The following is a 26,482-nucleotide window of genomic DNA, read 5'->3' on the forward strand; positions in this document are numbered from 1 at the left end:
CGATCACCGATTATGGATTTTCCCCACAACCTTCTCTGTCATTGCTTTCGATTTCCAAGACATCTCTGGGACTTTCCATATTGATCTCCTCTAATTTGGAAGCTTATTATTAGAAAACGGCCTGAACCAATCTTGCTATTCAGAATCCTTCTCTGTGCGAGGCCCGAGGAAAAGCTTTCTCACCCTGGGAGAAAAAAACCAGCCACCACTGGGCTGTGGGCTGCGGCGAGGCTGGCCCGGGGATTCCTCCGCGGCCTGCAGTGTAGTCATCTCATTTTCTCCCCCTTTAGGCTGCCCGTGTGACAGTCAGGAAGTCTGAAACCAGCGTCGTGCTGAGAATCATTAATGCCGCTGCAGCAATTTGGAGAGACGATTCGGTCCTCATAGACAGGAGTCCGTGCCGTTTAACAGCCAGCAGCCTATTCACAGCCGTGCCAGTTTGGGTGAGTCCCAAATGAGGAGACCGCTGCACCGCAATGAATTTTTTCCTGACTTGCTGGGCCCTAGCTCTGGGTGGTTCTCCTGTCATTAACAGTCAGCAGTGTTCGAAGCCTGGCAAAGAGGAGGGAGCAGGGTGATGTGGTGCAGGTGTAGGTACTGGGCGTAAACCTTAGGAAAAAAAGGGAGCAGCTTTTCCATGCAGTGGATATAGTGGGTTTAAAATATCACATTGGCCCAGCGCTGCCTAGTGGGTAGGGCCACCACCTGCAGTGCAGGCATCCCATATGGGCACCAGTTCCTGTCCCAGCTGCTCCTCTTCCGATCCAGCTCTCTGCTATGGCCTGGGAGAGCAGTGGATGATGGCCCAAGTCCTTGGGCTCCTGCACCTGTGTGGGAGACCTGGAGGAAGCTCCTGGCTCCTGGCTTCAAATCGGCACAGCTCTGGCCGTTGGCCATTTGGTGTGTGTGGGGGGGTGAACCAGCAGACGGAAAAGTTCTTTCTCTCTGCCTCCGACTCTAACTCTTTCAAATAAATACACCTTAAAAAAAAAAATCACAGTAACTCCAGGACATAATACTTTTTTTTTTTTTACAGGCAGAGTAAGAGACAGAGAAAGGTCTTCCTTTTCTGTTGGTTTACTCCCCAAATGGCCGCTGCAGCCGATCCAAAGCCAGGAGCCAGGTACTTCCTCCTGGTCTCCCATGCAGGTGCAGGGCCCAAGCACTTGGGCCATCCTCCACTATACTCCCGGGCCACAGCAGAGAGCTGGACTGGAAGAGGAGCAACCAGGACTAGAACCTGGGGTACAGTCGCCGCAGGCGGAGGATTAACCAAGTGAGCCATGGCGCCGGCCTCCAGGACATATTACATCGTTCTGATGTAATGAAACAAGAGGACAAAAATCATTTAATTCATTCTCCCCTGAATGTGGCTTCTCAGATAATGTGGGACAATCTTGGAGAATTTGAAAAGGCATCCTTCTCTGCCCCTGTGATCCATAGTGATCCGTGCAGTATGAGTATTCATTACAGTACTGATACCTAGCATAGTACTGCAATCCAGGGTAGTACTGGCACCCTGGTACTGTGTAGGCATGCAGTTCAGTGCACCCCGAGAGCTCCTCCAAGCACTTTAAAAGGTCAGTATAATTGACGGTAGGGTAATGATGGGGTGAATCACAGGTAGGTTGCATACAGAGATATCGAACAAGTGACTTTCACTTTAATAACGGAGAACTCTGCTATCTAGATAATTTTATGAAAGAGGCTACCTCCCAAGCGTTCTGGTTGCCCTCTCAACCGTCCCCACCAGTTTGGGCAGCCTTTGTTTTGTTTGGTATAGGACAGATACAACCTACAGCCTGGGGTCAACCAAGTACTAGTTGGGCAAGCACCAGCACTGCTTCTGCGTGGCCTCCCTTCATCTGAGTACTCTGCATGGCAGTGCATTGCGTGGGAGTGTAACTGAGTGTCTGATATCCCCGCAAGGCTGTGGGGTCCTAGGAAGCCTCCACCTAGTTAACAAATGTGCTCCCCCTCCAAAAACTGTGCTGCTGGATTTTCTGTTACCTTGCCTTGGAGTGTGATCTTCTCAGTGAGAAAATACCATGGCTTGTCTTCTGTTAAGTGCATACAGTTAGTGGCTGCAGAAATTCTCCTTAGATTTACACACTGGACTGCTGGTACCCTGCAAACCCACTCACCTCTCAGAACTTTTTAACAGTGCTTGCTTCTCCTTTTCACAGTGGTGCTGTCCAGCTATGTCAAAATGAGGCTATGTGAGTCTGAAAAAGCCCACAATGCCTTCCCAAGAAAATCTGTTGTCTGGCCTTTGCTAGCCCTTGATTGATTTGGCATTCTAGGAAAGGCAGACATGTGGGGCTGATGAGCTGGTAGGGTACCAGGAACAACCCCAAAGGGGAAAGGAGGGGCAGGATGTTTGGGGGAGATGGACATGTCCTGTGTCTTAGCTGTGGGGGTGCTTATGTGGTTGCACCTGCTAATGACAACAATGGACCTATACCTTTGAAAAGTATGAGTTTCATTGTTGTACGGTAATAAGCTTGCCATCAGTGCACACTCTTCTCGCAGAAGCCTTCCCACATCATTGTCTAGACAGCCTGGCCCTCCCACTGTCCTTGAGCGGCTCTCTGCAAGGCCAGGCTGCTCAATTTAAGCCACTGTCACTAAAGAAAATATCATGGGCATCTGCGAGGGACAGTGCAGGGCACAGGGGAGAGAGAAAGGTGAGGTAAACACGAAACAAAATGCATCGGCTACTAAGAGATATATGGGGCCTCTCCATTGTCTATCCCTGTGTCTAATGTAGTGCCTGACCCACGCCACGTGCTCAACAATTTTATCTCAAGATCAAATGCACAGCACACAGCATACATTTCCCAGGCTCGGCCATCCAGGACTGTCAACCTGATGCACTAGAAACCAATCTGTGAACAAGAGAGCTGCCCACAGTGATGGAAACAGCGCTTCCCTAGATGATTGCTCTCTGCCTCAGCATGTGCACCTCTAACTCCGTGGGATTTCTCAACATAAGAAAGCCATCAACGGCCACGTTGAAAAAGAAAATAACACTTCACAATTTTAGACACGGCCTTGTAACCCTGGTCTTGCTTGCGGCCCAGATTTCTCAAATGCGACAATCCAAATAGTTGACTTAACCACTGCGGCCCACTAGGTGGAGCCCATGGGAAAGGCGAGTTTGGGCAGCCCCAGGACGCCCTCATTGGGATGGATGAAGACCACAAAAGAGCAGTGTCTGTCTCATCTGGTCAGTGCAGGCTTTGATACTAGAGTGTTTTTCACAAATGGCATTCAATAAATCTCCAAGCAGAGTTAATCTAAAATCTACCACTGTTTCTCCGAGTCTGTCGAGAAGACAAAGCAATTAATGTTAATCAGGGGACACTTCAGTGTGGCTCGTCTCCAGAGACAGGAGTGCCAATTCTCAGCTCCAGCTACAATCCTGGTGTCACTTACCAATGGCAGCAAGTAAAGGAGGGACCAAGCCAGCTCACCCTAGCTCCACACCAAAGTAACCTTGGCAAGGTTTAAACCTATCCTGAAACCCCTCCCCGGAGATTTGGAGTGGGGTCCAGGCATGTATAGACTTAGTAGACAACACTGCTTAGCTACTGAACTCTTTTCTTCTATCAACTGAGGTTTATGGAGCCATTTGTAGCAGGAAGTGGGGCAGGAATGTTCAGTTTAGGAAAATGAGGAATCTACCTAACCTCACGTCCATCATTTGAGACTTGTGCCATGAGAGAGACAGCCTGTTTCAACCACCAATGCATTTGATTGTGCCTGTCATACCGGCAGCTGTTGCACAGGATGACGACTGTGCAAAATCCAAATTGCACAAGAGGTTGTCGCAGCTGCTCATGTGATCGACAGAGTCCAAGCCTCTCCCATCAGTGCCTCTCTGACACTGAGAGCAATGGAGAGAAATGTGTCAGGTAACAAATGCATGTTGAAAACATTCCTTGCGGAAAAATTATATCTTCAACAAGATAAGTAGCAATTGAATGCAAGAACAAATTATAGTGTGAAGTGAGAAATAGTGTTTACTGGCAGAGTTCATGTAGTTAGAAGAGATGGTTTTAAAGTTGGGGCTTAAAGGATCAGAAGGGTTTAGAGAAATTGGTGCACAGTGAGGAGGACATTTCTGCTGCACATGTGGGTGTGGGGGGTGGATTGAACAAAGCTGTGAGTATTCAGAAATCTACTTTGTGTTTGGAAGCAGGGCGGGACACAGCGCTTGATGTGGTTCATGCACGGAAGGCATGATGGAGAGGTATAAATTTTGTGTTTCTTCCCTCATTCTCTGAAGACAAAACTCATTGATCATGGCATTCGTCCCCGCAGTCTCCTTTTAAATCTAGAGCTCCAGGAAGCCAAGATCAATTAGTGTTGAGGATAAAATTTATTTATTTTTTGTCCCAAATGTTGGAAAACCATGGTACAGGTGGTTAATTAGATTTGGCTATATTATGGAGAGCCTCAGTGTCCACCTGGAATAGAGCCTGTATACTTTCCATGTACTAAAGTAGGCATTTAAATGCACTATCTCTTTATACAGCATTTCATAGAAACCTTGCAGGTGGGGTAGTCTATATATGGAGTTGTGCCCAGAGCAGTGAGGTCACTTCTCTATGATTCTACAAGTACAGAGGTTGACAGGGAATTTATCCCCAGGTCTGTTTTACTCTAAATGGTAATTCTTGCTGAGAGTTTGGATTTCTGCAGTAGACAGAGAGGAGAGAGGGCAGGAGGATGAGAGGGGGAGGGAAACTAGCTATGACTAAATCTTGTAGGGAGATTTAGGAGCTGTCCACAGTTGTGAAAATCTGTGAAAGCCAAGTAGTGGGAGGATTCTCCCCTCCTGATGACATGGTATTGACATGGAAAATGCCATTCCAACACCACCTCTTTCTTCTACATCGTGGTTTCCCGTTGGTGCTCCTGAAAGGTATACAAACAATCCCAGTCAGGCAGCAATGAAGGCAGCTCGCTCTGCAGAGCCAGATGTCTGCACGTGGGCAGCAGCAGGGGCCCCAGAGATGCAAAGTTTGGGCTGGGAAGGATATGTGCTGTGCTGAAGAGACTTGACATTGACATGGAGAGTCTTCCTCCCTGCCTTCCAGCCTGAGCTTGTGACTTTGCATTGTCTTACACACCAGGCTCAACCCACAGTGGGACACTGGCTGCCAAAGATTTAATTAGGGGGCCACGGGATATCAAAAATAGAAATCTTCATTTTCCAAAAGAACACCAGCCACACATGGTAGACATTCACAAGTTTTCTACACTGAGCTCTTCCACAATCCATCCCTGCCCCGTGCACCTCCTCCACCGGGTCTTCTAGTTGAATCTTGGTTTCTGATACTCCCTTTCCTTCAATCTACCCTACAAACAAACTTAGAGCTAATTTAAGCCCATCACTTTCATCACATTTTTCTTCTGCTTATAGCATTTGTTGCATGGTTATTATAAAGACCAACCACATTCGCTGTTTAGGTAGACTACACCCGAGGCACATCCTAAAATGACCCAATCCTATCTCTATCCACGTAGACTACCATGTGAATACTCAGGTCCAGCCTAACCTGGCTCCTCATTGGTTCCAGGGTACGTGGCCTTATCATAAAAATTCAAGTTTGGTTAATGTGTTACTTGGCCTGGAAACTCTGCTCCTACCTAGATTACCAAATAAACAAAAATGTGCTCAACTACAAAGCCCAGCCAAAATTAAACTTCCTTCTTCAGACTGTTCATAATAGGGATGCCCACAATTTTGTCTTCCTTCCTTGGTGCTTAGTGTTCAAAATATTTGTTTGAGCCACATTATAACATTATTATATATGTCTGTATATCTTCTTTTCAATAAGATTCTGAGCTTAAGGGTAGCAACCACAATTCTGTTGCTCAATGTAGTATTCCAATACATACTTACTGATTCACAGCGTCTTTCCAGCTTCCACTGGAGGAAAAACAGATGTCTAAAAAATACTAGTAGGTCAGAATGAGATATTACAAAGAACTTATTGAGCACTGAGAATTGTAGACAGTCGAGAACACAGACATCTTATTCAAGAGGGAAATTAAAATTACATAGGCATTGTAATTACCTCAGTGTCACGAAACAAGCCTCAGCTTAGAAAATTGATTAAAGAAAATTTTATTATTGTAGAAGTATATTATCCCTCTACTTCTAATAGAAAGGATTTACACTGGCTAGCAAGGAAAGTCTGATAATATTTAATTACAATACATATATATATATATATTTGGTACATATTGTAACATTAAAAAGTGCCCATGAGAAGCAATTCCCTGCAGTGTGTTTTGCATGTCATCGCACTTAATTCTTAAAGGGAGCCTATGTATCATTGGAACTATCTTTTCAAAAACACAGATACTCCAGGGGAGCATTTGGTGCAGTGGTTACGATGCCACTCGGGACGTCCACATCTCCTATTGCAGTGCCCGAGTTCGAGTCTGGTTCCACTTCTGATTTCAGCTTCCTTCTAATGTATACCCTGAAACACAGCAGCTGATGGTTCAAGTACTTGGGCCCCTACCACCCATGTGGGAGACATGGTTTGAGTTCCCAGTTTCTGGCTTCAGCCTGACTTAGCTCTAGATGTTGCAGACATTTGAGGAGTGAACCACTTGGGAGAGCTATCTCTCTGCTGTTCAAATAAATAGCATAAAAACAAGCAAAATATGGTAACTAAGACCTATGGAAGTAGAAAGACTCGGGCCGGCGCAGCGGCTCACTAGGCTAATCCTCCGCCTAGCGGCGCCGGCACACCGGGTTCTAGTCCCGGTCGGGGCGCTGGATTCTGTCCCCGTTGCCCCTCTTCCAGGCCAGCTCTCTGCTGTGGCCCAGGAGTGCAGTGGAGGATGGCCCAGGTGCTTGGGCCCTGCACCCCATGGGAGACCAGGAAAAGCACCTGGCTCCTGGCTCCTGCCATCGGATCAGCGCGATGCGCCAGCCGCAGCGCGCCGGCCGCAGCGGCCATTGGAGGGTGAACCAACGGCAAAGGAAGACCTTTCTCTCTGTCTCTCTCTCACTGTCCACTCTGCCTGTCAAAAAATAAAAAAGTAAATAAAAAAAATTAAAAAAAAAAAAAAAGAAAGACTCCCTAGGTCACACAGCCAAATTCAGTGGCCATATGAGAACTCAAATTCAGGCCGATGTAACTGTGGCGATTATCTTAACTCTGCTTCCGTCTTTTAGGAAATGAGTTGAGCGTATGTCCTTGACGTAGAGGTTTGTTTTCTAATAAATGGAGCACTTCTCTGCACTCCAGTCTATAAAACTGGAGCATTATTCCATGCTGAAAGAATCTGTGTATTATTTTTGTAAATAAAGAGATGGCTTTAAAACATCAGCCACAATTCTAAAAGAATATGATTTTTGTACAACTTTTCTGGATGCCTGAAAAACACTGGCAAGTAAGCAAAGGTAAGGCAACAGTACCCATGGCATGGCCTGGAATGTGAATAACAACACCTTTGACTACTTCTCAGTTTCTATTCTATTAGTGCTGAGTTTGCTTGACCCCCAAATGCCACAACTACCTAATGAAGAGATGTGCCCAATTTTTCTCAAAATTGATTTGTTATAGAAGGAGCTGATTTTCTCTGGTTCATGTGACTTTCAGAATGATCCTAACAGACATGGCACTTAATATTAGATATCTTTGAATATATATTATATCTATGAATGTTTTTTCAAAGGCAAAACTAATTCAAGAAAAAAGTCACATCAGGAACACAGCAAGAGATTGCCAAGTCTACCAACAAGCTAACACCTGAGAGGTCATTGACAGAGAACAAGAACATTTAGCTGGCCACAATCTTTCCTGTGGAGGGCTGCTTGTTTACGTTGAAATTCGGATACAACAACTTTGGGCGAGGTGCTTTATGTTAATAATAGCCAGTTTAATTCTGCTTAAATTAGCAAATTCATGTAAAAGACATGCCTTTGAAGAATATCATTTTTGAAAACCCAGCATGTCAAAGTCAAACTAGCCTACTCTCAGCATCTGATATTTGAATAAACAAAAATTCAGCTACTTTCATTGTTAACTCCAGCTTGACATGCAAAGAGAATTCTACGTGACTGCAGCTACAGAGTCCACACCTATAGGATGGAAGCCAACCGCATGGGGAAAAAAAAGAGGTATCCCTCTTCCCTCACCCCACTTCTAACATTTCTGAAATGGAAGGACACCAAGAATCAGACGGCCCTGGAACATTAATCTGACCCATCTCTGGCTGGCTGAAAAGCCTGAAGCTATGAAAAAACAAATTAAGATATAAATGACAAACACTATATCCATCCTAAAGCCTGAATGGAATCCAGTTTGAATTTAGGTGAAGGAATCATGAAAGGGAAGGTAAGAATTCATGGAAAAGGGACAGATGCATGTCTGTAGAATTATCAAGAAAAACTTAATTTTTGGTATATGACTAATATATAGCTAAATATTTTAATGGCGGTTTATATCAATTTTAAAAGACAAATGTGTTTTCCTCTGTGTCCAAAACCTATCTGAAGTGGCAGCCTTAAAACCAGGACTGTATTCTGCCACCATATGGAGGCGCTCACACACAGTGGACAACCGAGAGGCTGAGAAGCAACACTGAAGGCTGAAGCCGTGGGAGAAGCTCCAGGCGTAAAGGGTCATCCAGGTTAGAAACCTAACTTCATTAGTGTAAACACAATTCTGATAACATTTAGAATTACTGGGGTGAATTTCCCACAAATAATAAGAGTAGGGGAGGTTGAGCAATACCATTTTGGTGCTGAATCTATGTCAGTATATGTGGTGTGTATGTGTGTCTGTGTGCATAGTGTGTGTTTCTGTGTGTGTGAATTCATGTGTCTGTGTATATGTGTTTCTATGTGTGTGCAGGTATGTATATGTGTCTGAGTATGTATGTGTGCTTGTGTCTGTGTGTATGTGTGTTTATGTGTGTGCATGTATGTGTATGTGTCTGAGTATGTATGTGTGCTTGTGTCTGTGTGCATGTGTGTGCATGTATGTGCATATGTGTGCCTGTGTGTATGCATGTGTATGTGCCTTTGTGTGTACGTGTGTCTTTGTGCATGTATGTGTATTTGTATGTGTATGTGTGTGCCTGTGCATATACTGTGTATGTTTGTGTCTGTATGTGTGTGCATGCATGTGTATGTGTGTGCCAGTGTGTGTATGCATGTATGTGTATGTATATTTGCGTCTATGTGCATGTGTGTGCCTGTGTACATGTGTGTCTGCATGTATGTGTATTTGTGTATGTGTGTGTGTAGCAGCACTGAACATACTGCATTCATCAGTGGTATTTTCCAGTAAAGGGAACTAGTCATTTGCTGCAACTTTTAATATAAGGATTCCTAGAAAAGAAATATAATAGCAATTCTGAAATTCTGACCTTTACAGCTATAAAGTTCATGCTCTGGATCATGAAATTTCATCTTAATTTGAATTAATCCAAAACTGTTGTTTTAACAGCATGAGCTTTGGACTCAGCCAGACTTGTGTTGGCATTCGAGCTCTCCAATGTACTAGCAACGAGATCCCGGGCCGGTGACATCCTTTCAGGGCTCACTAAAAACGGGGATAAAAAGGGAAGGGGGTTGGCCTACACATTAAGATGCCAGTCGAGGTGCCTGCATTCCATATGAGAGTGCCTGGGGTTAAGTCCGGGCTCTGGCTCCCAATTCCAGCTTCCTGCTAACGTGAACCCTGGGAGGTATCGGGTGATGGCACAAATATTTGGGTCCCTGCCATCAACAGGGGAAGAGCTAGATTAAGTTCACGGTTCCCAGCTCATGACCTGGCATAGCTCTGCTGTGGCAGGCATTTGGGGTATAACCAGCACATGGAAGCACCCGCTCTCTCTCTCGCTTTCTCTCTGCCTCGCAAGTTTTTAACACATGCAGATAAGAATGATTTTCTTGCAAGATTGTTGTACAGGGGTAAATATGCACACAGTAGCATAAACGATGGCAGTTATTACTAGTACCTTCAAAACACCTAAAGCAGCTCCTTATGTGTGAGCGCCATCTAGGAAGGGGATTATCATGAGGCTCAGGAGTGAGCAGAAACACTGAATCTTGAAACAGGCCATCTTACCCCTGGGTTTGCCAGCTCATTTGGTGAACTCTTCTGTGAGCCAACTACTTTTATTTTTTAAGTATTACTTAGTGAAATAAGCCATTCCCAAAAAGATATTTTTCCCTCATCTTTGGTAACTACACTATAAAAAATGTACTGTATATGAGCAAAATTGACATTTTGAGATTTGATTATTGTATACAGCCCTTGTTTCCATTGCTAAGGAGCAGTGTTTTTTTCCTTTTGTTGAATCCTTAGTGGAGGGTTAAGGTTATGACTATAAAATAAGCAAAGTATGCCACTGTAAAAATTAAAAGAAAAAATAAGAAAGGGATGAGGGGGAAGAGGGAGGGCATGGGTGGGATGGAGGGTAGGGTGGGAAGTGTCACTATGTTCCTAAATCTGTATATATGAAATACATGAAATTTGTTAACCTTATATAAATAAAAAATTTAAAAATATTTATTTGAAAGACAGAGTAGCAGATAGAGGGAGAGACAAACACATACACACACACACACCAGAGAGAGAGAGAGAGAGCGTGAGAGAGCACGATCGATTGATCTTCCATCTACTATTTCATTCCTCAGATGGCTGCAATAGCCAGGGTTGACTAGGCTGAAGCCACGAGCAAGGAGCTTCATCCAGCGGGTCTCCCACAAGGGTGATAGTGACCCAGTTACTTGGGTCATCTTCTGCTGCTTTTCCCGGGCCACAGTAGGGAGTTGGATTAAAAGCGGAACATCCAGGACAGGAACCGGTGCCCATACGGGATACTGGCGTCACTAGCGGTGGGTTTAGCTGCTATGCCACATTGCGGGCCCCTTGTGCCAACTTATTGAGATCTGTTTCTCCTCAATTATGACCAGTGCAGTAAGATAGCAACACAGAATGTTAGGTATAAACTGCCTTTACAGTCTTGTGTTTTACAAATTTATAAAAGACGGAATAAAATAGCCATCATCTATAACAAATTCCATTGTTCCCAGAAGGTGTAGGTAAATCGTAATGCATAATTGTATTTCTGCCTGCCAGGACCTGTGATGATGTATATGTGCTTGAAAAAGAGTAGAATAATTTCTCTTTACTGAAGAGCGTTTTGCTTTCTATTTGAAACATGATTTTAATGAACAATTCATAAAGATAATTTATTTTTACTATAGTAGGCCATCTTCAGTTTTTTTTGGATTTGATTTTTCAAATAATCTATCAGAAAATCCCAATCACATTTCGCTGCATATCTCAATACACCTCTCTTTTGCCTGAAGTCCAAGTGAAATTCTTTTCTCCATGTTTGTTTTCCAAGGACATGCCCATGTTCTACCTGAGCTAGGTGGGGAACAGACAGAACAGATGTAAACATTCATGCTGTGATTAATGCTCCCCTAAGGCACAATACTTTTTAGCAACTCCTGTTTGTTTCAATCTGCTTGGGAAAGTCAGGGTGTCTTAGCCTAAATATTTACAAGAGCCTAAACAACATTGCATCAGCACAATTTAATTTATAAACATTCCCTGGACACCTAACCTTTTCCAAGTATGATGGCAGAAACCATGGAGGACATTAAAGAGAAAGATGAGATGGGGAACAAGAAGGCCAGGGAATAGTTATGAGAATGGGGGAGGAGAGAAGATGGAGTAGAAGAGGGAAGACAGCTAGAGGAAGAGGAAGAGGAAGCAACAAAGACTAAGAAACAAGAATTCATCCACCCAGGACTTCCTTGGTTCTGCATCTTTTTTTTTATTGTCTGAATCAACCTGTGGTTTCACCAAACTTTAACCAATGTCCTTATCATTGTATTCCAAAAGTTACACTAACAGTTATGCATTTTTTTTTTTTGACAGGCAGAGTTAGGCAGTGAGAGAGACAGAGAGAAAGGTCTTTCTTCCATTGGTTCACCCCCCAGATGGCCACCACGGCTGGCATACTGCACCGATCCAAAGCCACTGGATGCTTCCACCCAGTCTCCCATGCGGGTGCAGGGCCCAAGCACCTGGGCCATTCTCCACTGCCCTCTCGGGCCACAGCAGAGAGCTGGACTAGAAGAGGAGCAACCGGGACAGAATCCGGCGCCCCAACCAGGACTAGAACCGGTGTGCTGGTGCCTCAGGCAGAGAATTAGCCTAGTGCACCACTGCGCTGGCCATGCATTAACATTTTATGTGAAGGGCAGGCGCTGTGGCGTAGTAGGTAAAGCCGCTGCCTGCAGTGCCAGCATCCCATATGGGCGCAGGTTCGAGTCTTGGCTGCTCCACTTCCAATCCAGCTCTCTGCTATGGCCTGGGAAAGCAGTAGAAGTCCGTAGGCCCCTGCACCCATGTGTGAGACCCGGAAGAAGCTCCTGGCTCCTGACTTTGAATTGGCACAGCTCCGGCTGTCACGGCTGACTGGGGAGTGAACCAGCAGATAGAAAAAGAAGCAGAGAAAGAGATGTCTTCTATGTAACTCTTTCAAATAAATAAATAAATCTTTAAAAAAACAATGTGAGTTTATCTACTCCGGACTGAAAACAAAAAAAAAAAAATCACTCTTGTTTTCATGTTGTTCCTTCCCACTTTTGGGTCTCAAATCAGGATTTCTGAGCAATCAGGTGAGCTTAATGGTATAACCTGAGGGGCACCAATAAGCATTCATGCTGGGTGGCCCAATGAAAATTGAGCTCTGAGACCTTGCTCCTAGGACCAAAACTATGCTCAGAAGTGGCCACCAACCATGAACACACACACACCACAGCTAAGTTCCCTCAGAGCTATTGAGTACCACTCACTACGGCTGACTGGCTCATCCTGACCCCTTTTCACAAAGCACTGCTCAATGTGAGATCATAGTAGCTTGCACCAGTCCTACAAGTATGTTCTCAGGTTTTTGATGGTAGGTGCCAGCGTCATTGAGTTTGGGCTACACTTGATTAGAAAACCAGCAGAGGGGACAACCATGCTGCACAGAACCTCAAAGGATCAGGAACCAGAGCAGGAAATAGGCAGAGCTGCACTTCACAATGGCTGCATCATGAACTCAAGCGACTCCCAGACTCTTAGCATCGTGAGCTAGGGATGAGTCACAGGTTCTGACATCAGAAGCCCTCACTGCAGAAGTCAAGATGCCCTGTCTCCTGCCCTAAGGGACTTGTCACTGCTCTGCTCCTCACTGTGTCCTGCAAAGTTACAATTGAAAGAAAATGAAAGAACAATCTTACCCATGAGGAAGTTTGCTGAGGACATAGTATCCTGTATAGGAGTGTTGATAGATCTGAAACAGAGAAAAAGAAAATGAAGCATGAGACAAAGGCTATAACTTGGATATTTTTCAAATCACTGAAAACGCAAAGGAACATCAGTGGACCAAAAAGTACCTAACCTGGAGACCTGGAGGCAAAGTTTTTTTTATTCACTTGGTGAGTTAATTGACACATCCTGTTTATTTTATTTTCATCATTTGCAGTGGTTCACAGGGCAGGCATCTGTCATCTCCATGGCGACCTGGTTTGTGATTAAATTGGGGGAGGGGACACAGTTTTGCAGCTTTGCTTAACCAAATATAGCACTGAAGTCTTGAGGACACCTCGGCCAGAGGAGACAGTCAGACCCAGCCAGTGAGAGCCCTCGGGACAGTGAAGGGCCGTGTGCTGCTGCAGACCCCTGTTAGTTATGGCAGGCAGCCCACCAGAAAGTCATTCCTTTGTACATCTTCAGGAGCTTCAATACCAAATCCAAAATAGGCTTCCCTGGGCAAACTTCTGGCCTCTCTGATTCCATGTGCATTTTTTAGCCTTGGAGAGAGTGGTCAACAAGAGCTCACTGCAAGAGGGGAGGTAGAGGTAGCATGGCTTTCAAAGGAGGTAGCCAAAAAAACCAACACAACATGTTGTTTTCAAACTCCTGAGACCTCCAAACTCCACAAGCCTCTCTTAATATCTTGAGTAAAGAGATTACTCCCCAGTCTATAAATGCAAGGATGAACGTGACAGTTCAGGAAATGTTAGCATCTTTCATCCCCAGCTGTCTGGATGGAGACCCTCCGCAACAGGTAGATCTTGATGGGTTATTCTGTAGGGTACAAGTGGGAACCTGAATTTGATTCCCTTTGTCCTCCCTGTGTAACTTCTGAGAGGCAGCGCCCTGTACAGGTGACTAGTCAGAGACTAGCTCATCTTGCAACAGCTAATAGGTGAGGGGTATTGAAGCAATGGGATGTGTATCTAATGTGGAATGTGTTGAATAGGGGGATGCATTTGTGTTACTGATGACAGAATCGGGCCTACAAAGGAAAACAGAATTTACAAGTAACACTGATTCCCTACCTACTCTGGACTGCTGAATTAACTTCCAGGGATTCACAGTGAACTTGGGATTATTTAGAGAAAAAAAGAAAAAGACAAACTGAACTTAAATCCCAACAATCTAGTGCTCCCAGAGACCGTGAGACTCCTGATGAAGAAATAGTGGGCTCAGGGTGATCTGCAAGAGACAGTGGATGGCATTTACTGTTTCAGTGAAAAGAAAATGCCAACATTGGAAAATCAAAAAAATCTGTTCAGGAGAATACCATAGAACTGCCATGCCAATCTAAGAAGGGATGCCTAAGCCTGGCCCATTTTGTTCTTTCTGAAGGATGACTGATGCCTCGTTCGATGAAAGGTGGGACATAGTCCTTGCTCCTATGCCCCAAGTTGGTTATTGCTCAGAGACAGCCCATCAGAGGACCTCATGCTCTGACCGGACAATAACTATGAAAGGAATGGCTTCAGACACAAGAGCAAGAAGCTAGATTTCTCCAGTTATTACCCAGTGTTACTACCCAGTGTTACTACCCAGTGTCTTTAAGCTCTCCTTCCAAATTACCTTGTTGTATTACTTTATTTTCACAGTAATCCCTAGGCAGGGCAAAAGATCACCTTTGTTTGTTAACAGACACTGAGGTTCAGCAAGAGTAGAGAGGAATATGGAAGAGAGAGAGAAGGGAGGGGAGGAGAGAAACACCACAATTAGGGAGAAGAAAGGGGTGGTAATGGAAGTGTGGGGAGGAGAGAAGGGCTGGAGAAGCGGGGAGAGGGGCAGAAAACAGGGAACCTAACTCTGTACCCTTGAGTGTTGGTTGAACCCAGTGACTCCAATGAGCAGACTGGTGCCAGGCTTCTGAGACGAGGTTATAAAAGGTACTGTGACTTCTTTTTTGCTCTTTTTTCTCACTTGCCCTGAGGAAAGCCAGTTGCCGTGCTGTGAGGACATTCAAGCAGCCCGGAGAGCAGTCCATGGAAGGAGTTAAAGTTCTTCCTCATTACACTGCCAACAGGCAGCCAGGGAGCAAGCCTCCTGCCAGCCACCATGCAAGCAGACATGCAAATAGATTCCTCATCCCAGTCAAAGCTTCCATCGACTGCAATGTCAGCTGTGCCTGACCACTTGACGGCAGCCTTAGGGGAGACCCTGAGCTAGAGCCACTGAGCTAAAATAGTGCTGAATAATTCCTGAGATCATGCATGTGTTTTTCTTAAGCCATCGAGTACTGGGTTAATTTCTTATATGACAATAGGTGAATGGAACACCCCAGTTTAAATCCAGAGGAAACAGGTAGCTATCAAATCAGATGCAGATAAGCTTCTCGAGCTGCTTGGTTCCCACCTGTTAGACTACCAGCAACTTCTAAAGTAAGCACAGATATTAGTTATCAAAATGAGATCCGTGTGGAAGATGTAGTGGGCTGGGACAGGACCATTCACATACAAAAATGCTGTGGGAAGCCTTAGAAATTACTGCAGAGAACTGCTCACAGCACTGCAGATGATGTGAGTCTGAAGAAGCCAGCGGTGACGGTGGCTAGCAGTTTCCAAGCACAAACTGTATCTTAGGTACTATTACTAGCTCCACAGCATGCATGAATGCATTTAGTCTTTACAAGATGGATTTGCTACCATCCCACTTATACAGGTAGGGAAGTGGGATTGTAAGTTTAAGCAAAACCCAACTGGAATTTGACTTGAGGTCTGTCTCTCCAAATACTACATTGCAAATTGACCAAAATCAGAGTTTCTCTCTTAACTCTCAAATAACAAGACCAGACTGAATGTCTACTTGGAAAGCTCAGGTTAGCAACAAATATAATCAATTTCAAAGTCAGAACACAGGCCATTTTATCTTGATGGAAGGTCTATTTCTTAATCCACATAGAAACAGTGATTTAAATTAATTTCCTGGTCATGCCATTCCCCAACTGTCTAGACTCAGATCTTTGCATTTTTCTTTAAATATAACATTAATTGACCCTGAAAATTCAGCTCTGTAAATATTTGTGAGTGAAACTAACAAGAAATGAAAGACCAATTTAAAACAACCCCACAAGGGCATGGCAAGATGGGAGTGCCACCCATTTGCAACACACATGCATGGGAAATGTAATGAAATCTGGACAACAGGATCACCCCGTAGAAAGACTCCAACACAAAATGAGCAAATTTGGAGGCAGACAGATGAAGAAGCCAACAAGCTGGCTCTGCCAAGCAAAGCAGCAAGAAAGCAGCATTCCAGAGGAAACAGCACAGATGGGAATCTTACAAAGCAGAGAGAAAGGCTGACCAAGGGCTGCCTGTAAAACAGCAACTTTCTCCTTGCTCCCAGATGAAACAAGAAAACATCACTGTCTTCCACAAAATTCTCCCTCAACACAGATTCAAAAGAACCCCAGGCATGGGGGTGGGGCGTGTGTGTGTGTGTGATGGTACAGCAGGTTAAGCTACGGCTTGGGGTGTCTGCCTCCCATCCTGGAGTGCCAGTTCGAGTCCCAGGTGTTTTGCTTCTGAGCCAGCTTCCTGCTATGCATACCAGCAGGCAGCAGGTGATGGCTCAAGTGCGTAGGCCCAGGCCACTCATGTGAGAGATCTGGATGGAGTTCTGGATCCTGCTTTCAGCCTGGTCCAACCCTGATTGTTACAGGCTTTTGTGGAATGAACCAGTAGATGGAAGATCTCTCTCCCTCCCCCTCTCTGTATATGTCTGTCTTTCTCTGTTACTTGGAGTTTCAAATAGATGAAAATAGACATTTTTAAAAAATAAACCATAGGCACAAAGGAAAAAAAAAACATGTAAAGTGCACACATTTCAAGAGTTTTCATTTGTATAATGTTACATCTTACTAGGAAGGCATTTAAAAAGTTGCATCTCACTAAAATGTGTGTCTTAGAAAGTATTTTTGTAGTCATTGCTATGTTTATGTTTCTGTCTTTAAAACATGCTCAATATTTCTGATCATGGAAAAAGTACCAAATATTGTTAAGTAAGGCAGTGCTCAGTTATTTTTCTAGAAATGCAGTTTTAGAAGTTCATGAATATGAACTCCTTTGTTCTCATCCTACATTATTATAGTTCTCTTGGAAAATGAATAGATGAAAATCTATTATCCCAAATCCCATTCACAAGATGGGGAGACAATTTCAGCAACTTAGAAAAATATACCACACAAAATGGTTGACATTGGCATCCAGTCATTTAAAAGGCAGTCAACTTTTGTCATCAATGTGCTAACATCCCCGCCTGCTCTCAACTTCCCTTGTTCGGAGCTCCTTTTTCTGTCCTCTCCCCACCTCATCACTCACTGGCAGTACTTTAGAAATCGCTAAGGTCTTTCCTATCTCAGAACCATGGGTTTTCCTTACCCTCCCCCAACCCCACCCACTCACTTTATATCCTCTTCCTCTAGGAAATCCTCCCTCCTTGAGCTTTGAACCATTACCTAAATACCAGTTACTCCACAGATCCAGCTATAGATTCCTGCAAGACTTCATTATCCATACCTCACAGGTGTCCCAAACCCATTACACCCCAATGTAAACTCTACAACAGCCCTCCAAACCTCATCCTCCTCTGATTGCACCTGTCTCAGTTAGTGGTTCCTTCAGCCACCCAGTACACCGAGTTGAAAATCAAGGTTTCCTTGACTCCAGTGGAGGACAGGTTGTGTCTTAGGTACTGTTGGTAGCTCCATGGCATGCAAGAATGCATAGTCTTTACAAGATGGCTACTTTCCCCTTCCTTCCCCTACTTCAGTTCAATCAATCCCTAAAGAGTCCACATTAACTTAAATCCTGAGATCTATCGCCCACTCAGGTGCCTTGATTCAGACCTCTTCTCCCTCTTGTGTCTCCTACAGAAACAAACTGCACACTCCTTTCCAAGACCAGCTCCTGGAGTCCCAACCCTTGTGCTTCTTGTGGAACTTTTAATAACCACAAAGCACCTTGCTTTACATTTTTGACCATTAGCCACTCCCTTTCCACCATTATTTTGCCCAAGTCTATAGAATATAATTCAGAACTCCCACATTAAAAAAATACTCCTCTAAGCCGGCGCCGCGGCTCACTAGGCCAATCCTCTGCCTTGCTGCGCCGGCATCCCGGGTTCTAGTCCCGGTCGGGGCGCCGGATTCTGTCCTGGTTGCCCCTCTTCCAGGCCAGGTCTCTGCTGTGGCCCAGGAGTGCAGTGGAGGATGGCCCAAGTGGTTGGGCCCTGCACCCCATGGGAGACCAGGAGAAGCACCTGGATCCTGCCTTCGGATCAGCGTGGTGTGCCGGCCGCGGTGGCCATTGGAGGGTGAACCAACGGCTAAAGGAAGACCTTTCTCTCTGTCTCTCTCACTGTCCACTCTGCCTGTCTCAAAAAAAAAAATACTCCTCTAGAACACCTTCTTTTGAATTATTTCTATTCACCCCCAATCTGCTTCAATAAACTCCCAATATTCTCAAATCACATTATTCTAGTAAATTCCAAACTGCATAGGTGATAGCATCTTTTTAATATCCAGCCTGTTCCAAGTCTCTGCAGCATGTGACGAAGGGGACAGGAATTGTTCTCGTTTCTTAACTCCACGACCTGCCCTCATCTCCTCCCCTCTCCTCACTCCAGCCTTTTTACTTTTCTCTTTTCCTGCAGACTCCTTGAATGGAAGGCAGGCACCAATGTGCCACGTGTGTTGGTCAAACCCTTGATCTGGCAGGTCCCATTCATTTCTATATTCTTAGGTTGCTTCTTGCTAAATTTACACTTTTATGCTTGATCTATTTTGTGATTTCTGGCTCGTATTTTTAGCACATTCTGGGTCTTTTCCCACAAGGATGTTTTACCTTTATTTTGTCCCAAATTCGGTTTTTTGAAAACTAAATATGCTATTTTCCTTCTGTCTTGAGCCATTATGGATTGTTATAACAACATGCCTGAGACTGGATATTTTATGAAGAGGCTTATTTGGCTCATGATTTTGGTTGCTGGAAGACCCAACCTGTATGATATCGGCATTCTGGTGTTGCAACAAGGCAGACAAGAAAGGCAGATTTCTCCCTGTGCAGAAGGACCAAGCAGAGAGTGGCCTTGCTTTGTAACAACACACTCTCACAGGCAATGTTTCCCTCCTTTAAGACCTGACCAACTCCAGGAGTCCAGCATTAACCCATTCCTGAGGGTGGAACTACCAGGACCTAATGACCTTTTACTAAGTACCACCTCTTAAAGGTCCCACCACCTCAATAGTCCCACACTGGGGAACAAGTTTCCAGCACCAAACCCTAGCACCTACTGAAGAATTCTTTTATATTCTTCTATTTAGCTCATAGTGCAGCAGAAAAGTACTGGAATTATCTTTGACCCTTCTCCTTCCTAAATTTCCACACTGTCGATGTAAATTTGATAGGCAAGCTTCCCTAGACTTTTTAACTTTGGAATATCCTTAAAATCCAGACAGCATTTCCTTTCCTAGCAACACTGACCCAGTTTGAGATTTCTTCCTAACCACTGTGGCTTCTCTGGTGACCTGATAGGGTAATTACAATGAGTGAGGGGAGTACTAAGTGTTCCCTTCCTAACAATGTCCCAAGGTGGGCACAGTGGCTAAGAGCAGGTTTGAATCTTAGCCTGCTCCTCATGTGGTAGGAAAAATCGGACACTTCCCTTACTTCTCTGAACCTCATCATCTTTTCTATGAAAAATAGGCATAGCTGCTGTATTTGTTAAACTACAAGAAAGACATAAAGGATGTTCTATGTAAATTTTGAGGAGAGTCTATGATCTACTAGCATTGTGCAGTCCACAAAACTCTTACTCCTCTACTCTTTTGGGTGCAAGAAAAGAGAAATCCCACCAAATGGCAGAGTTGAGCTGAGCTCTTTTGAGAGATGGTAAGGGTGAGGAAACAAACTAGACTGTTGCCCAGGGTCCCTTTAGACAGCTAGTGGTTAGCACAACCAAGCTCTTCATCATTTACAGCATCCTATTAGTATGGATGGACTCCCAAGGGTGAGCTCCCCAGCTCTGATGGTACAAAAGCAGAGACTGGACAGCTATCACCTGATGGCTGTATGCATTACAAGGCCCCATGCTCCAGGTGGCCTTTGCAACCCCCTTCTCATTTAATCTTATAATCCCATCCAGAGAGGAAATGAAAACTATTGGAAGGTGAAGATGGGCTCTGGATAGGATTTACTCAAGCTAGGATCAAAGACCCCATGGTTGGTATATGTAATTAAAGCAAGAAGACAGGGTAACATGATGTGAACAGAGTCCGAAAACACTGAAAAAGGTTAACATGGGAAAAAAGATGATAAAGTAATAAAGAAAATAAAGACAGAGGGAAGGCAAAGTGAGATTTGGTGACTGGTTTGTACAAAAAGTAGTTATGTGTGTGAGATATCAGGGATAAGGGGAAAAAAACTGAAGGAGAAAATTAAGATACTATAAAAACAGCTGGAAAATATCATAAAATGAGAAAATGAAATGTTTACTCAGGTTTATTTTCTCACAATTTGGAGGTGTCCTATTACCAAATAGAAGGAAATTCCATTAGATTTTAGATGGCACTGTTCTTTGAAGTATTATTGGAAATTAACACAATGACCAAGTCCTTGAGCTGAAAGAAAGCAATCTGCCTCCAAAAATCCTAGCCAAGATTTAGTGGACGGTGACAGAAATGCCATGTAAACATTCTTTTTGTATCCTGAGAATGTTCTAAGAAGTCAAATTGTCAAACAGTATAGGCTGAATTCCAGGTACCCCCCTTCCCTTTCATCTGATACGATGAAAGGTGGAATGAGGAAACGGATGCCTCATTTTCCAGAAATACTGCAGGCATTGCCACGTTTACATGGTGTATTATTAAATCTTTGGCATGACACATTGTTTAAAAAACATCCTTCGCTCCTGGTTTTGGTAATTAATTCCATCCATTATTATGATCATCCATCCCACAGCATCTGGTGTGCTTCCAAGAAGCCCTCGAAGCCCTCTTTGGGGAACGGCTAATTATCAGGTGGGTACTCCGTGCAGGGGAGGCAGAAGCAGACACTTCTGATGATCCCATCCAGATCCTTCGAGTAATTAAAATAAATGAGCACCTCTCCAATACTGCGGGTGGAGACCAGAGCCTAGCAGTTGGTAAAGTCTTTCTGGGAATGATTTCCCTTAATACTTGGGGGAGGTGTGTAGGTGAAATTGTCACTTTTTCCACAAGTAGGACCAAAATTCTCTAGAGTAGAGATGAGCAGGTTGGCTGAGTCTGGAAACAAAGCCTGCTGGGAGTCAGCTGGAGCAAGTGGAGGTGGTTTGCATAGAAGAGAGAAGACCTATGGGAGGTTGACAGGTGTCTTTGAGGGTTTTTTTTTTTTTTAAGATTTATTCATTTGAAAGGCAGAGCAAGCACACACACATGCACACAGGGACAGACAATGAGAGTGAGAAACAGATTGGGGCTGGGGGAGACAGCTGGAGGGGAACAGGGAGAGGGAAAAATGAATCATCTTCTCGTTTACTTCTCAAATAGCTGCAATCGTCACATCTGGGTGAGGCTAAAGCCAGGAGCTGGGAACTCTATCCTGGTTTCCCATATGGATGACAGGGCCCAAGTGCTTGGGCCATCATCTTGTGCCTCCCTGGGTGCACTAGCAGGAAGCTGGATCAGAAGCAGAGAAGCCAAGACTCAATCAGCACTCCAATGTGGGGTGCTGGCCCTGCAAGTAGAACTTAACCCACTGTGCCACCATGCCCATCTTGAAGGCTTTGTAGAACTTTGTAAGTCAGAGCAGGCCTGTTCTCTTGCACACAGGAAAAGCATAATATTGACCTGTGCACATTGTTAGGACATAGATTTCAGACCAATGAATACACCTTTTGGTAGTTAATCTTATCCAACCCTAAAAAGGTCAACATCACCTGCTATGCACTGTGAGACTGAATCACATGACTGCTAGCATTTCTTCCTGCTCAGTTTCTCCAATTCCTCTTCAAGTTCCCAGGCAAGGAGGTGCTGCCCCTTCACTCTCATACCCTTACCTCTGCCTGCTCTTGCCACATCTGTAAGATGTGCTGGCTGTAGCTGCCTAAACCTTGGAGCAATGAGTTCAAGCCTTAGTGGGTCAAATTTAGCCATCTCCTGACTGTGTTAGACATTCTTTACACCCCTTCTATACGCAAAACTCACACCCTCTCCTCTCCAAGATGCTGCAGGAATCTCAGCCCATTGCAATGTCAGTCTACACTCAATTTCTCAGTTTCCAGTCTTCAGTTTCATTCATGTCTTTCATTGGGCACTAACCCAAAGACTTGACATCTTGCCTGGTCTCTATCCCTACTCCTGTAGCTGATGGCTCAGTGAATTCAAGTCCTCATGTTGAAGCTGAATGACAACAGGAAAGTTCCTGAATGAATCAGTCTTTCCTAGGGAGGTCTCCCCTTCTCTTCTCGAGCAGAACATCATGATCACACCTGGTCTAACTTTATTCTGCACACATTTGTGCACATCCGTCAATTTTTTATATCATTTCTATGAAGTTAAACTTTTTGTAATGATTTAAAAAACAGCCAATAGGACCCACTGGATAAAAATGGAAATACCCAATAGTAAAGATTTATATTCCCCCACTGTACTATGGGCTGGTTGCAGTTTGAGAGTGTCCCCTAAAGACTCATACTTGAAGCTTGGTCTTTATGGTGGCCTAAGTCATCCTCACAAATTTCCTGGAACATTAAATATTTATGTTAACTTTTGAGAATAGTTGTACATTTCAAAGTTTATTAATAGTAGTTTCACTTTCTGGAAATGGTTTAGATTTGCACTAATCTAATGGTCAAGGGATGCATTATAATTTCAAATGATTTCTCCTAGTTCTCCCCAGTGTAATTTTATGATAGTAATTATTAAGAGCACTGTTTCGTGGAGCAAAATACAAGAGTGAGAGATGTTTACTTTTCCAGCTAGAAAATGTCTCTTGGAAAAGTACATGCAGGGTATATGGTTTAGCTAAAAATCAGGTTGGGTCCAGTACTCTTTAGAAATATTTCAAGTTTTTATTCTAGGTTTCCTTTTTTGGGGTGGCTTACTTAAATAGAAAATCTTCAATGAACTTTAAGGGAATTTTGAACTTGTACAGCAAATGGTGAGATTGTGGGGAGACAGCTCATAATACAAAGATTTTCAAACTTTGTTCAGAGTCTAGATCCAGCAACAAACAATAAAAAAGAAATTACAAATCTGATTTGAGAGACTGTCATTCAAGACAGAATGTATTATTCACCTTTCAACCCCTCCCCCCAAAAAATTACTGGTAAATATATATTATGAAAAAGAAAAGATTAAAATTGTTTCATTTGCCAAAGTGAAATTATCTTCTAGTTCCATATTTTTCATGAACTTTTTGAAGTACCCACATATTAGGTATTAAGAGGTAGTGAAGGCCAACGCCGTGGCTCAATAGGCTAATCCTCTGCTGCGGCGCCGGCACCGGATTCTGTCCCAGTTGCCCCTCTTCCAGGCCAGCTCTCTGCTGTGGCCCAGGAAGGCAGTGGAGGATGGCCCAAGTGCTTGGGCCTGCACTCGCATGGGAGACCAGGAGAAGCACCTGGCTTCTGGCTTCGGATCAGCACAGTGCACCGGCCGCAGCACAGCGGCCACGACGGCCATTGTGGGGTGAACCAACAGAAAAGGAAGACCTTTCTGTCTCTCTCACTATCCACTCTGCCTGTCAAAAAACAAACAAACAAACAAAAAAACAAAACAAAAAAAAAAAAGGTAGTGAAATCTTTAGTAGGGGAGGTCTAGTGGAAGGTGGTAAGGCCACATGGGTGCCACCCTTGGGAGGGATTCATATAGTTGTTGTGGACCCCAGTTAGTTCCTGTGAGAGGAACTAGAAACAGCTGACCTGGGCACTCCGCACTCTGACTTCCTGTCTCACCATGCGATTGCTCCCTCTGTGCACTCCCACCACTGGGATACCCTCCACCCTGAGCCCCTCTCCAGAGCCAAATGGAGGGAAGCTGGTGCCACACTCTCGAACATCAGAACTGTGAGCCAACAACATCTATTTTTACAGATTGTTCAGCCTTAGCAATTTGGTTACAGCAACAGAAAAAGAACTAAAACATCCTGGCTGTATATCTTTCCCTTTCCACCACACGGAACTCACAAGTTAGGGCAACATTCCAGTGCGGCAAGGACTAAAATATACATGGCATACAATCGTCAGATTCAAACTTCAAGAATAACTGACCGGCCGGCGCCGCGGCTCACTAGGCTAATCCTCCGCCTAGCGGCGCCGGCACACCGGGTTCTAGTCCCGGTTGGGGCGCCGGATTCTGTCCCGGTTGCCCCTCTTCCAGGCCAGCTCTCTGCTGTGGCCAGGGAGTGCAGCGGAGGATGGCCCAAGTGCTTGGGCCCTGCACCCCATGGGAGACCAGGAGAAGCACCTGGCTCCTGGCTCCTGCCACCGGATCAGCGCGGTGTGCCGGCCACAGCGTGCCGACCGCAGCGGCCATTGGAGGGTGAACCAACGGCAAAGGAAGACCTTTCTCTCTGTCTCTCACTGTCCACTCTGCCTGTCAAAAAAAAAAAAAAAAAAAAAAAAAAGAATAACTGACCAATCCTTGGGATTCAGTCTTTATATCTTATCTGCTCTTCTAGAGTAACTGGTCTTCCACAAAATCTGAAATTTAAAAGTAGAAATGGTAATTTTGTCTTGAATTTGTATATCAAAGGTTTGCTTCTACTCTTCATTCCACACCCAATCCTAAGGTACTTCAATCCACTCTTATGACCAATCCCTGTGCATTTAAGTCACAGATAGAGAATGTTTCTTTCATCTTCTTAATGTCTTCAAGGTAATGCTTTCAGTGATGGGTCACCATGAGGAGGTTATCCGAGTATGAAGAAATATGATCATGGGGATGGATTTAAATACATGTATGTCAGAGATGAACAGTAAAAATATCAGCTCTGATTCCAAGTATGCTTCCAAATGCCCATTTTGAGAACAGCTCTTATATTCTGAAGTTTGTTTTGTTTTACCGTTTTCTCCTGGATGTTTCCATTTCAGCCATGTTCATGTGTTATGGGTTCCTCTTCTGGGACTAAATGAAACCAGTCAGAGTTGCTAGGAAAAAACCCAAAAGAAGCGATCCACGAGAATGTCCTTCCTGATTTATTTTCAAGGACAGACGGGCATGTCCCCTGCCTTATTCCCAAGCGTGTCATACCCTGATCCTCTCCTTGGCTAGCCACTAAGAAAGAAGTAGCTGGTTTTCATACTAGCCTGGCAGCTCACTTCTTACTTCACTGCTTTCCTATTTTGCTGTTCTGCTAACCCTTCCTGCTGACTCATTCCTGATTTTGCATGAGAACACTACATTTTCTTGCTCAATTTACTGTCTACTTTCTCTTGCCTGAATATACTGCCTGTAGGAGCAGCCTTGTGGAGAGACAAGATAAAAATTCAACTTCCTAATATTGTGCAAGTCTTCAGAATTTACAAGACGTCTTCCTCCATTCTTTAACCTGACCCTCACACAACTTCTCTTGTGGCTGGAGAAGGAACTTTTTGCTTTGTCTTTTAAATTAAGAAATTGAGGTTCAGAGATGCGATGCAATTTGTCCAAGGTCACATAATGCCAAAGGAAGAGAACTGGGAGTTTAATGCTTTTACACTTGTAGTTTGAAATTGTTTTCATGATAACATGCTGGTGAGAAGGCATCTCCTACCCTAATCCACCTTTTCTTTTCCAGCCAAAAATGCTCTGATCAATCCATTTTCCAGAGAGATAAAACAAAATGAAAATAGCTCTGGGGAGATGAATACTAAAGCCACAATTAGCCAACCCACAGAAAGTGATCAGTCAAAGCCCATTGAAATCAAGACCTCAGAGAATGGCTCAGAATACATGATGGTTGCTAGAGGACAGGGTGATACATGGAAAGAAATGAGAGCAACTGAGAGAAAGGCAATAATAGTGAAAAGGCAAAGTATGCTTATTCTCAACAAGCCGAGAAGGAGTTGGCTCTACCACATGCTTTGCTCAGCTCCTGTGCACAGCAGCTCACAGGCCTCTTCAGAGCCTTTCTAACAAATTTCCTCTCCCTGACCATCCT

The 26,482-nt window shown here is 44.2% G+C and overlaps 1 protein-coding gene across 6 annotated transcripts in view; it reads right to left on the reverse strand.

Moving 5' to 3' along the window:
- The window catches only part of DPP6 (dipeptidyl peptidase like 6), a 1,252,024-nt gene that overhangs the window by 267,344 nt on the left and 958,198 nt on the right, over positions 1–26,482 (reverse strand). For all 6 annotated transcript variants that reach the window (XM_051857103.2, XM_051857105.2, XM_070077270.1 and 3 more), the window contains exon 6: positions 13,289–13,341. In XM_051857103.2, the coding sequence (XP_051713063.2) occupies positions 13,289–13,341 (53 nt within the window). The remainder of the gene's footprint in view (positions 1–13,288; positions 13,342–26,482) is intronic.

The sequence above is a fragment of the Oryctolagus cuniculus genome, chromosome 7, assembly GCF_964237555.1.
Source record: "Oryctolagus cuniculus chromosome 7, mOryCun1.1, whole genome shotgun sequence".
Lineage (NCBI taxonomy): Eukaryota > Metazoa > Chordata > Mammalia > Lagomorpha > Leporidae > Oryctolagus > Oryctolagus cuniculus.